The following is a 14,337-nucleotide window of genomic DNA, read 5'->3' as shown; positions in this document are numbered from 1 at the left end:
TGGTAAAACTGCTGTATGCTTCAGAAACACTACTATAGTTTATATAAATAAGTTACTGTCTAGCAATGGAGGCAGCCATTCAAAGAAGAAAAAGCTCAGGTTACACAGCAGATAAGCTATGTAAAACATAATGGTGTTATCTGTTATCCACTATTTACACTGTGCCATATAGCCTTTTTTCAATTTCCACCATTGATACACAGCAGCTTGTTTATATGAACTATAGTAGTGTTTCTGAAACAAACATCAGTTTTACCAGTGCAGGGCAACTGTACATGATATTTTCATTACTTTAAAATACTTTTATTTTTTGGTATTACTGTTCCTTTAAACAACAAATAATTTATATAATATTAATTGGCAGGGGCGTAACAAGAGTAACACATAGACACTGCTGCAAGCGACTGTCTGCTACTGTCCCAACTGTGGGGAGGGGGGTTTCAGTGCTAAATGGGAAGCAGGCCCTGCGGTCCGTGCCCCCCTGCGACTGTGGGGTCTGCTTCCTCTATAGTAATGCCACTGTTAATTGGCATATTAAAGAATCTTACCAAACTGGAATATATATATATATATATATATATATATATATATATATATATATATATATATATATATATATATATATATATATTTATTTAAGGAATTATTGTCCTTTTTTTATTGTTCCCATTTTATGATATTCTCTGTGCTGCCTCAGAGATCATCTGACCAGAAATACTGTAGCTCTCGCTGTAACAGGAAGAAGTGTGGAAGCAAAAAACACAACTTGGTCTGTTAATTGGCTTGGGTGACCAAACATGTCTGGTTTGTTTGGTTTGTTTCTATTCCTTATAAATTGGATTGCCAGTTGGTGGCCCCTAATTATTAAAATGGCAATTTTTTTATTTAGGATTACCCAATGGCACATCCTACTAAAAAAATATATTATTGTGAAAATGGCTTATTTACATGAAATAGGGTTTTACATATGAATTGTTTTATGCAATATATTTTTTTAAAGAGACCTACTGTAAATTGTTTGGGGCGTATAGTTTTCCTTTAATTATTTTCTTTATTTTTCTATAAGGGATTTGGTTCTATGAATGGGTGTGATGGGTGTGGAGGAATTACCTCTTCTGAGCAGAGGAATGATAGGTATATACCTTGGGTGCAGTACTATGTGTCCCAAAAAGGTCTAGCTCTGCCCACTATCCTATAATTGTAGTCCCATGAGTTTGCATATGTTCATATCATATTGGCTTTCGATAGCAAACAGAGCTATTTTGTTTATAATGCACATGTTTGGGAAAATTATGGTAATATTAAGTCATTTTCCAGGTGCTCATTCTTAAGGGCTAGTCCACACGGGGAGATAGCGACGCGTTTGCGGTCGCGGCGACAAAGCGCCGCGACAGTCGCCGCGACCGGCGCAGGCGACAGTTTTGTATGGGCGCCTATGTAAAAACGCCTGTGCTAACCACACGAGGCGATGCGCTTTTCAACAGTCGCCTGAAAAAGCCTGGCGAGGCATTTTCAGGCGACTGTTGAAAAGCGCATCGCCTCGTGTGGTTAGCACAGGCGTTTTTACATAGGCGCCCATACAAAACTGTCGCCTGCGCCGGTCGCGGCGACTGTCGCGGCGCTTTGTCGCCGCGACCGCAAACGCGTCGCTATCTCCCCGTGTGGAATAGCCCTAAATGTACAATTCAGGGGTGGGGACTGGGGAGCATATTGTCATATTCATCCAGAGGCGTTTTGAATGATATCCTACACAAAACTGGTTTGGAACAGAAAAGCATATACAGGTAAAGGATTTGTTGTCCGTACTGAGCATTCTGTATAACACGTCCCTTACCTGCACTGATATCCCCTTTGGGAAAAGACATGCAACAGTCATCTGTAATCTTTCCACAGCACTAGCACTTTCAATTTGTTACTAATAGTGATGGGCGAATTTATTCACCAGGTGCGAATTTGCGTGATTCGCCGCCAGTGAATAAATTCACCGACAGCGGAAAAAAACGGATGCCGGCGTCAAAAACGAGACGCCGGCGCCATTTTGCGAATTTTTCGCCGTTTCACGAATTTTGCCGGAAATTCACGAATTTTCCGGCGAAGCGAAACGGCACAAATTCGCCCATCACTAGTTACTACTTTGTTTTCAGAGCATCTATATGATATGGCAAAAACCCACAAAACAGTTAGGTAGAATCCATAACAATCAGCAGGCAGCACTGATGGGTTGCAAATATCTTATTGGTTGCTATGGGTTACTAGACTTGGAGCAAAGTCTGCCTAATTCTTTGCTAATTCTATATGACAAAAGGCCTACATGCTTATACTTACATAATGCTGCAATAGATTTTCCTACACACCAAAATTATTTGCAAATACAGCCTGTGTTGAAAGCAAGTTTCTGGCTTAATAACTATAAAGCAAAACCTGCCCGCTGGTAGCATTTCAGGATACAATGTACTGTAATGTACTGTAGCTTTAGCTATCAAGTGATCCTGGACCATGGGGAATGGTTTTCTTGGGCTTGCGAAGAGCGTTTCTAACCTACTGCCCTCCATCTGTTGGGGGATGCTGGGAGTTGTTGTGCTGATGTTTGAACTCTGGTCCAAGCATTGCAATGAAAAGAAGTGAGTTTATGTTTTGACAGTTTACCTCTGCAGTTAAGAATGAACTTGGCAACACTAAAACGATCTGAGTGAATCTATTAGAATACAGAAAAACCAAAGTGCTTTTATATTAGTTGAATCAACATATCCGCAGGATACACATGCATCAAGAAAATGCCAGGTGCCTTCCTGGAGGCCTCTTTGTGTTCCTCTGGGCTACATGGTACATTTAAGTCATATCTAATTATACACGGCACAGGCTGCTTATCATTTGCAGTGGACGTGATATAGTAAGACAGATTGCCATGTTTTCCATTATATGTTTTGCCTTAGAACTGGACCTTTAAGCTCTCTGTATGCTCCAGTCTACTTCATGGTATACTGATATTTGCTTCATCCGGAAAATAAGTAAATAAATATACCATACAAAAACAGAGCTAACTACCAAATGTCAGTGTCCGCAGAAAAATATTTAAACTGAATATGCCCCAGTTATTATATACATGAAATATCTGTTGACTTTAAATTCGGCTTCAAAACAGAATTACCTTAATTTAGAGAGTTGCTGCAGCAGAGGACTTATTACCACTGCCTGTCATAATGATAACTATGTAACGAAAGAAAGAAAACACAGCATCTTGATTTGGCTGGATCTATACTGCTTTATTCCCTATATACTTCATTGAAAGGAAAGGTCTCATAATGGTAAAGGTCAGCCTGTAGCAGTTTCATAAGCTGCAGGTGTCTCAAATAAGAGAGCTTTCTTACTGGAACACAGGGATGATTAGATCCATAGCTGTCAGTGCATGAAACAAAAACAAAACAACAACAAAAAATATTATAGAGAAATTATTAATGAACAATGATATTAAAGTGTAAAGGATATGTAAGCAATTAATTAAAAGAACAGTTTATAATTATAAAATATATATATATATAATTAAAATTGTCATTAGTATGCATCATGTTTAATTCAAGATAGACCTAGCATTGTATGCTCCTGAGGTTATTACAGAGTATGCATAGAAACTTGGGATGTGAATGCTGAGAAGTATGTGAGTTGAAAAGGTAATGATGTTTAAGAATAGGTTTCAATTTAAATACATGGTAATATAAATATACTTTAATTAGTACTTGGCTAAATAGATGTACGATATATTTGGATTTAACAGGGCTCATTAACTAATGCAAGTGTGGTGTGCCAAGAACAATTTTGGGTGCATGTCCTATTAATTGTACCTACAATGCAGTTTTCCCCCAGTTTTATTAGAATTTTGCACAATTAACCCTGATGAGCCACAAACACATGCAATTGAACATCTGCTGCAATTGTGATTTTGGTGTTGAGATATTGATGTACAGTATTGTTGATGCCAGAAGCAACCGTGGGCACAAGTATGCGGCCATTTTTGTGCGACAACAATTGCCCTACGGTGGGCAGAAGGGAGATGATTTTTGGGTGCCTAAATTGGACTGCCTAGGACCACAGAGAATAGCAGTATTAAGGTGAAAAAAATGGATTGCTGGCATTTCAAAGCAAGATGGTGATAACAGGGCAAGGAGGTTTAATATATCTGCATTGGAAAATGCAGCCTTTCAGTTGTTATTAAAGGTGTTGTTCGTCTTTAAGTTATATTTTAGTATGATGTAGAGAGTGATATTCTGAGACAATTTGCAATAGTTTTCATTCTTTATTATTTGTGTTTTTTTTATTCAGCAGTTCTGCAGTTTGCACTTTCAGAAACCTGGTTGCTGGGGTCCAAATTACCCTAGCAACCATGCAGTGCCTGAATAGAAAAATGATCAATAAAAGGTAGCAATAACAATACATTTGTAGCCTTACAGAGCATTTGTCTTTTAGATGGAGGTCAGTGACCCCCCCATTTGAGAGCTGGAATGATTCAGAAGAAAAAGGCAAAGAACTGAAAAACCTATAAAAAAAATGCCAATTGAAAAGATGCTTAGGATTGGCCAGTTTATAACGAACTAAAAGAACTACCCCTTTAAAGGATAATTTCCAACATGCTGGTTGGACAATTCTACCTTTCTACCATTGTGCTCTGTGCAACAAATGGAGCAAAGACAACATCTAAGAGGAAATCAAATTTTGTACAGTATTTTGCACCATACTGTTTCTAATCAGTTTCTCTCTGATATGCAACTAGGTAGGGTGGGACTAGGTAGGGTGGCAGGTAGGGTGGGTGAAGTAAATATTGCTCTTTTATATCTTTCACCTTGAGTCAACAATTTTGTGATGGTCTGTGTGCTGCCTCAGAGATCAGCTGACCAGAAATACTGCAGCTCTAACTGTAAGAGGAGTGTAGAAGCAAAAGACACAACTCTGTCTGTTAATTGGCTCATGTGACCTAACATGTATAGTTTGTTAGTGTGTACTGTGAATCCCAGGGGTCAGCCCTTATATCTTAAAATGGCAATTTTCTATTTATGATTACCCAATGGTGCATGCTACTAAAAAAAGTATATTATTATGAAAATGGTTTATTTATATATGAGCTGTTTTATGCAATATATTTTTTATATAGACCTACATTGTGTGGGGGTATAGTTTTCCTTTGAGACAGTCATAATATATACGGATCCTTTTCACTTGACCCTAAAGGGTACAGCTTTAGACATAGCATATGGCCAAAAGTATTAGCTTTAAATAGTACATGTCCTTAGTTGAACCATTCTGAGTTACAAACTTTAATTATTTGTGTCACATGGACCAGTGTAAAAGTCCCTGTCATTACTCTCTGCAGTCAACCAAATCAGAAGCCAATTAACCTACTATAACTATGTTTTGAGGCTGTGAAAGGAAACTTATGAACCTGAAGGAAACCAATGCAAAACATACAGTATAAACCCCATGCATCTATTTAAGCCCATGTCCTCAGTGCTGCAATGCAGACCACTGTGATGCCCCATTGCCCACACCATATTAAGTTGCATTAGTGAAAGTTATTTTCTTACAACTTTCTAAATGGCCAAGCACTAGCTGGATAATTTGAGGAAATACATCTAGATCCATTTGCTCAAAATGTAGTTTTGCATTTATTTTATGTCTTAGAAAATCAAGTGATTGATCTAATATTGTCAGCTCTCAAAAAGCAATACTGTTAAATGAAAAAAATATTAAACATCAAATAAAAAAGCCACCCTGAACACTACAATATATTTACAAGTGACTATAAGTAAAATATGAATTTTAAAATTAGATAAAGATAAAAAAAAAAATGTAATTCGTTACTAGATTTTGCTGTGGAAGGCAAGAAATGATAGCTTCAACAACTGCAAACTCTGAGTGAACCCAGCTGATAGCAGAGATAAAACTGAATGAATTAAAGTAAATGTACCTTTCAAATGCAAGATGTAACGGGGAAGATATAGTTCCAGTCATGCTATGTGTTGAAAGGTAACATCCAAAACTCAAATGTACAGTTCAGCACTGCAAAAATTAGCTAACAGGCTCCTACAATCAGAGGTGGTCTTTCCTTTCTTCACAATATACTGTACTGTATACATATACGGCAAATCTGTCTCGTTTCATTTTGCCGAAAAATTAGTGAAACTGCAAAAAAAAAAATCCTTGAAACATCTGAAAATTCACAAAATGCATTGAAGTCAATAGGCGTCCGAAGAATTTTGACGTCAATTTTTATGCGCAATAATTGTGACACTCACACACTTTTTTTTGACGCAGTGGATTTTTTACTGCAGTTGTTCGAAAGTATTCGCAAGGGGGGCGAAACGCGGAAATTTGCCACTAATCAATGTCTGGCAAATCAGTAGTCAGCTTCCTCTGTAGAATAAAAATCCCCTGGATTTGCGAATAGTAGCTCTGGATTTCAAAGCTTATTATGCGCTGGGCCCCTCCAAAGTTTTTTTTATTTTGTGAGAGTCAGGCAATCTCTTGTTATGCCACTGGCTCAAGGGTACAAGGCAATTATCAATAAGGAAAGGGTTTCTTAGTATCCTGTGTCCATCAGCAGGACTGGTAAAAAGTGAGGTCTATGTGGCAATTTAGTAATTGAAAGTATGTGTGTTCCTTTCTGAAGCTCAAGGACCTGTACCAACAATTGCACATGGTGGGGAAAACATGTTGGCTTGCAGCTGTTTTTTGCTTTCTTCCCCAATATTTGTAAATTAGCCCTATTTTTTTATAATTATGAAAAACACGGCCTTGCATTTTTAAAGAGCTTGGCACAAATTAAGCTAAAGAGATACTGACTTTAGAAATTGTAACTGACAGATTAGTCAGGTTGGCTAAACAGTCAGGTTTAGGAACTTGAAGTAACAATTACTTACAAAAGCAGACATATCTGGGAAAAAATTATCAACATGAAACTCTGGTCGGTCTTTTTGAGGCAAAACTCAAATTTTTTTTTTTTTAAAAAAACTCAAATTTTTTGAGATTTATTAAAGACAGACGCAACAAAAATCCGAAAATCCACCATCTCAGACCTGCCGAGGTTGTCAATGGCAGAGGTCCCTAACCTTTTTTGTAGTGTCTGTGGTCTGTGCTGGAATTAGCCCCAAAATCTGACCTTTTTGGGCTTTTCAGGCAAAAATCAAAAAAATTTGGGCTTTTTGGGAAAAAGTCTGAAAAAATCGAGGGATTCGGGAAAAAACTCAAAAAATAGTACAATTCAGGTTTTCACATGTTTTTATTGAGTTTTTACATGAGCCAATTAAATCAAGCTTTTGTGAGTTCAAGTTTGGGCTGACTTTTTTTTATCTAATAAATCAGAAAAAAATTGGATTTTGATAAATAACCCCTTTAATGTTTAATAATATTTTGAAGAGTAGTTTATAGGTGTCACTTAAAAAACACCAAAACGTTGCCAATTAAGTCTTATTCTGCTGACTGACACTTTCTTAATCTCGTTTCTGGTTCCTTGACTCTAGGCCTGTTCTTGTTTATGGTGATTTGCTGCCTGCCTTGCCTGAGCTTCTTGCCTAATCCTTCTAGTAGCCAACTACTGACTATATCCTGCAACTTCCAGTTCCTTTCTTCCCTCTTAGGTCATGCCCTCTGGTCCAGATGGCCTTTCAGCCCTTACAGGCTTTTTACAGCAATGTCTTTGTTGGTGAATTGTGTGAGTTTGATTTGAGTATGAACTGTGTACTCTGCTTTTGATCTGGAGTAATAGGCTAGCAAACACTGGGGGTTTTGAATTGACAGCACAGACAGGCCAAATTTTCTAAATAAATTAGTTTCTTGAGCTCTTATATTTGTGTGTAAAATGGGTGAAAAGGTGAACCTATATGTAATTAAAAAAAACAAAGATTCAAGGGGTCATTAACCTTGCCAAGAAACTACTAACATTGTTATTATTATTATTATAAATAGGCAAAAGTTGACTGTGTTATCATTGACAAATGCATTGTGCACAGATGAAAATTAAAAATATCTGGTATTCATAAAGACCATTCAAAGTTCTTTTTGTATGTATATATTAATGATATTCTCTGGTTTATTGAAGAAAGTTATTATACAGTATGATCTGTAAATGTGTGTTCATTCTTCTTAAAGCTGCCATATTTTACCTTCACTGTAACTAGTTAAACTTGAGTTCTAAGGTGTCCATACATGCACAAATATCAGATCCACCCACATACTCAACCCCACTCAAGGATTAATCTCAACCCCCTATTTACCTAATGTCAATAAAAATAAGAATAGGAGGAATTTAAACCAACTTCCGTCCTTGTTTGTCAAATGCTGATCCAAAAACATTCCCTTTGTAACACCGACTGTCAAGATCCCACTGGTTTAGAACTAGGGACCTGAGTTAGATTGGCAGCTACTCCCCCAGACTGAGCCACAGAAGGCAGCCTGTCAGTTTATCTAAATGTATTTTCACTATGTGTGTTCCCTGCAAACCTGCTTTGATCAAGCTGCAGGCAATAGCCCAATTACAGAGATATTTAAGCTTGCCTTCTCCAACAACTGTTGGTGGATCATTGTGCTATTGCCATGGCCAAGCCTCCCAAATATCCTGCCAAGGATGTTGTCCAAGTAATTTTATGCTCTGCCCTTGTTTCTGCATTTTCTGACTCCTTGGATTTGCCCATTTATTTGGATTCCTGATTCCCGTCCCAACCATATGTCTGTTTTTAGATTGATTGCTGCCTGCTTAGACCAATTGCTTGCTCTTCATTTTCAGAGTCAGAGTCATTCTCTGCCTTTTTTTTATGTCATGAAATCTTTTGTTAAACACACAGTTCATGTCTAGCATATATTTTGAAAATGGTTGCACACCATGTTGGCTCTTTACAAACAATTCAACCAGCTATTACGAAACAGACATTTCATGGTCCCTGTTATGTTTATGTAACATATGGTTAATTGCCATTGTTTTCAAATCACAGATATTGTGATGCTTTTCTTTTCCTATCTCTCCTCTTCAATGGCCGATGAGTGCCGTATGCAACTTGTGTTCTTTGTATCTAAACATCTACTATAAAAAAACTTTATACAGGTATAAAATAAATTCAGAAGGTTGCACAACAATAATATCATCCCAACATCATATGATACTATGTTTCCTCATCATGTCTCCAACTTAATGACACGGGATCTGATTAACAATGATGTCCCTGCACACCGCACATCACTTCATATATGTCAAGCTGGTCCTGCACAGGTTGAAATATAAGACATCCACATAGAAACAAAACCTATTAAATGGCCCGCCCAAATTCAGGAGAATATTCTCACTTATAGTTATTCTTTCTGTTGCCCGAAGCCTTTAGATTTCCTGCAACTGTGCTTTCCTTCTGAATGGATATTAAATAGCACTTACTAGTAATCATTGGATGATTTTTAGTTCACCCATAAAGTTATATTGGATACAATATACCCATTAGCATTAGCCATCTTTCTGGAATGGCTCATTTAGTAACTGCTTGAGAGATGCCCCAAACTATGTCCATAATTTAACTGTTTTTCTAAGCTGGTACAATACATTCTAAAAAGGTTGAACAATACACTCACTATTTTGCATCATGTATGATGGGGATGAAATGAAAGAACAGTGACTGATAAATGGGCTGTTGCAAGAATAAAACTCCTGTCATGCTCCAACAGATAAGCAGGAAATAAAGAGCACCAACAGGTGAACGGGTCATTCACAACATTTGTTGTTTTTTTATGACTGGTCGCGCAAAAAGACTTTGCTAAGCAAGGGGACGTTGCATTACATCTAAGAAATAAATGCCATTTTACTCAGGATGTCCTAGAATGCAAAGGGCAGACTGCAATCATTAACCCAGAAGGAGAATACAGGAAGTAAGGATGTGAGATGAAGTGTGGATTTATTTCATTTAGTTGAAAGGCTATTAATACTGGGCTTAAACCTGCAAGGTAACAGATCATCACCTGCAGTTCATTATGTTTGTATGGCGCCTCTTGCTGATTTCAACATGCATAAAAATAAACAGGGATGTTTTATTCAGTATTAAATTAAAATTCCTAATTGTTTATCTCAGTCTCGCTGCCCTAATAGCTGCATATCAGTGAGACTTCCTATGAATTTAGAGTAGCAAAAAACCAAAAGGTCACTTTTAAAAAGGAGCCAGAATTTTAATGGTATTATGCAACAGCATTTTTTAGTTGTAAACATTTAAGTTTGCCAAAACCAAATGTGCTGCTCGTAACAGAACAGCCATAACTGGCTTACCCTATCTCAACAAACACAAATCCTATAGCAAGCATTTGTCTGGCATGCAGCAGTGGAATATTTAGCAAAGCAGAGTCCAAAATGATCAAGAGATGGACCTATTTCATGTCATGCATTAGAAGTGAATGCTTTTTGTAAATATATATATATATAGAGAGCCTTGATAAGAATTTAAGATTCTTTTTACTATTCCTGTATTGCTCCTGCTTTTGCTGGTTTGTTTGCCACTATCGATTGATAGATCAAATAACTGACCACATTTAAACCCTGCAAGGTAGGATGTAATAAACCAGGGCAAACTGCCATTATTAGGCACATAGTCCCCAGACAGACAGGTCTTTGGTTGGTTTCAAAGGTCATTAGGGCAGAGAAAATAGTGTCGACAGTGTTGATACATATACAATAACTTCAAATCAAAAAAAAAAATTACATCTAAAAAATTACAAAAAAATGTGCAGATTTTAGTAAATAACCCCCTTAATGTTCTGTTTCGCTGTGGCCTTCGATTTAAATGTCGTTATAGGATAAAAGATATGCAATATAGTATGCTTGCAGATGAAGCATTTCAGCCATATCTTTGTTCAAACGATTTGTACTTCATTTAGAAAATGAAGTAAGGAAACGTATCATTACAGAATTTGCAATACGTGTTATTTCCCAAAGGTGGATTGTGTATTGTCTTTGTTAAGTAACAAATGGCTAAAGCTGGTGAGAAGTGGTGCTGCAGCTAATAAACTAGTGTTCAAAAAAATGTATCTATAACTGGAATGAAATATCTCCCTGAGATGGCTGGCAAACCCCTTGGATTTAATCAGATGTTTATTTTGTATAAACTGACCAAATCAATTTTTTTTCCAGTCAATATTTAATAAATAAAAAGTGTCATACCTGATAAAACCTGGGCCAGAAGATGCTAATAGCCAATTCTGCCCGATTCCAGGTGCCTGTAGCACTCCCTGAAATATTCCAGACTGGATTCCCCATAGGACCATTATTTACTGTGACATAAATATTCATTGAGCCAGGAAGGGCCCCACTCTTGCTCGATACAAAATAGTGGAAATCAATACAGTGCGTGTCGTTCTCTTTCAGCTGAGGTAAAAAGAGCACAGATCTTTGTCCAGCAAATCTTCCAGTAGTATTCATCATCATAAAGGAACCTGAAAGGCAACACAACACAATATCACACTTTTTTTCACACAAAAAACGTCTGGCATAAGCTATGGAACATAATCTCACTTTTACATCCCCTGATTTTAAGTTTTCCCTCATTTTACATTTTTTGTGGTCCCATGCCATAGAGGAAGCTATCCCACATTCCAGGCCCCCCCTACCCCTGTACATCTGTGGGATCTTCTGCCTCTATAGTTATGCCACTGTTTGAGATGATAGATAGATAGATAGATAGATAGATAGATAGATAGATAGATAGATAGATAGATAGATAGATAGATAGATAGATAGATGACAGACAGACATAGATAGATGACAGACAGACAGACAGATAGATGATAGAAAGATAATAGATAGAAAGATAATAGATAGAAAGATAATAGATAGATAGATAGATAGATAGATAGATAGATAGATAGATAGATAGATAGATAGATAGATAGAAAGATAATAGATAGATAGATAGATAGATAACACAGACAGACAGACAGACAGACAGATAGATAGATAGATAGATAGATGATAGATAGATAGATGACAGACAGAAGGACAGATAGATAGATAGATGTAGGGGACTGGTAAATTAGCTTCCCCATCAATTGGATATTTCCCTAAGTTTTTGTCAGCTATGTGGGCCGTATTATATGTTTAGACAGCTAAAAGGGGTCCTTAACCATGAAAGGGAAATACCACCATCATAATTAACTAAATCTATTTAATAAATCTGTTCATGGTTAAGTTAAGAACCATTTGTATCTCAAAACCAAGAGATATAGTTGCACCTTAACATCCAATACAAGTGAGGCATCACTCCTGAGAAAAGAGAGACTCGTCCAGGGCAATTATCAGTAAAGCTCATGCTTTTTGGAGCCCTGAGTAGCCTAATTTTACTTGTTTACTAGCCATGTACATATATGTATATATTGAGTACAATTAACATATATCAAACAACATAAGGTCCGAAGAAGTCAAGGCAATGACCTGTGTTGTCAACACTGAATTGTGGGAAGATAAATTAGCAGATTTTGTTTGCAAATTTAAAATATTGAAGGAACATTTAAGACACCACGACCTCCAAACTGTACTAGTGCAAGAGAATACATATTTGTATAGACTGAGAAAACGTTCAATTGCCTTCTGCTGAAACTGCTGAAAGACCCGCTGGGAACACTCAAAGAACAAGAATAAAGAGGCAGCACACCAGGATTTGTAAAAAAAGAAGGCCATTTATATAGTGTACAGGTATGGGATCTGTTATTCTAAAACCCGTTATCAGGAAAGATCTTAATTACAGAAAGGCCATATCCCATAAACTCCATTTATCCAAATAATCCAAAATGTTTAAAAATGATTTCCTTTTTCTGTGTAATAATAAAACAGTAGCTTGTACATGATCCAAACTAAGATATAATTAACCCTTATTGGAAGCAATACCAGCTTACTGGGTTTATTTAGGAGGTTATTTACTAAAACCCAAATTTTCTGGTCAGGGTTTTATAGGAGAAAACACATTTTTTTTGTGGAAAAAAACTTTTCAGGTTTAATAAAACCCTAATGCTGCTAAAAGTCCAAATTAAAAAGTACTGCATCTCAAACCTTCCGAGGTCATGCAGATGTCCCTTTTACAATTGGAAGATACCATGATCTGCGCTCGGTTTCATATGATAATTCTGAAAAAGTCATGGTTTTTGGGAGATAATCCAAAAAAATCTGTGTTTTTGGGGGGTCAAATCCCAAAAAATTGCACGCTTTTACTTTTTTTCACGATTTTATTGAGTCTTTTCCCACACAAAATTTTTCAAGTTATTTAATTGTTAAGTAAGGTATAATTATGAATGGGAGTTTGGTTTAATTTGTTTTAATAAAATAATGAGAAAATTGTTTTAGTAAATAACTCCCTTAATGTTTACGTGATTTTCTGGTATACTTAGGGGCAGATCAAAGGTCGAGAGGAATTTTCGAATTGAAAAAAATTAGAACTAGGGAGTAGTCCAAATTCGATCTGAATTTGATATAAACTGAAAATTAGAATATCGAAATTTATCATGTACTTTCTCTTTAAAAATTCAACTTCGACCATTCGCCATCTAAAACCTGCCAAATTGCTGTTTTAGCCTATGGGGGACCCCCTAGAATCTATTTGGAGTCAATTGTCAAACTTTGAAAAATCAAAGGTTTTTTGGGGAAAAACTTAGAATCAAATTCGATCGAACGCGCTATTGCTTCGATTCATACAATTCGAATTCGCCCTTATAAAGGCCTATTTGATCGAAAATGGACCTATTCGACCAAAAAAAAAAAAACAACTTAATTTTGGTTGGTCTTTTTGAATTCGAATTTCGAAGTTTTTTCAATTCGAAATTTGACCTTTGATAAATATGCCCCCTAAGGTATGAAGACCCAAATTATAGAAATATCTGTTATCTGGAAAGCCCCAGGTCCCATTCCTGTAGTTCTGGTATAGAATTAGTTTTGCAGAAACTATCTCCCATATACTCAAATAATTTCAGTTTTTAAAAATTATTTCCTTCTCTATTATGATAAAACTGTACCTTGTACTTGATCAAAACTAAGATCCTTAATCCTTATTGGAAGCAAAACCATACTATTGAGTTTATGTCATGTTTAAATTATTTTTTGGTAGACTTGTGGTATGGTGGTCCAAATAACAGAAATATCCCTTATCCAGAAAACTCCAGGTCCAAACATTCTGGATAATAGGTCCCTTACCTGTACAAACATATATCATTGATGCATAGAGAAAATACAAAGATATAACTAGTTCTAAATACTTTTTCTTTTCTCTACACATTATGGTTGTGTGTGCACTGATTTAACTTTATATATGTATAGAATTTTATGTTAAGCAGGCAGGGCTG

The 14,337-nt window shown here is 36.4% G+C and overlaps 1 protein-coding gene across 19 annotated transcripts in view; it reads right to left on the bottom strand.

The window, feature by feature from the left end:
- Positions 1–14,337, bottom strand: part of LOC108695247 (receptor-type tyrosine-protein phosphatase mu) — a 474,538-nt gene that overhangs the window by 292,558 nt on the left and 167,643 nt on the right. For all 19 annotated transcript variants that reach the window (XM_041567789.1, XM_041567790.1, XM_041567791.1 and 16 more), the window contains exon 3: positions 11,174–11,445. In XM_041567789.1, coding sequence (XP_041423723.1) covers positions 11,174–11,445 — 272 coding nt within the window. The remainder of the gene's footprint in view (positions 1–11,173; positions 11,446–14,337) is intronic.

Source organism: Xenopus laevis, chromosome 6S, assembly GCF_017654675.1.
Source record: "Xenopus laevis strain J_2021 chromosome 6S, Xenopus_laevis_v10.1, whole genome shotgun sequence".
In the NCBI taxonomy this organism is placed as follows: Eukaryota; Metazoa; Chordata; class Amphibia; order Anura; family Pipidae; genus Xenopus; species Xenopus laevis.
The sequence above is the reverse complement of the archived record's forward strand: the minus strand, read 5'-3'. Positions and strand labels throughout refer to the sequence as shown.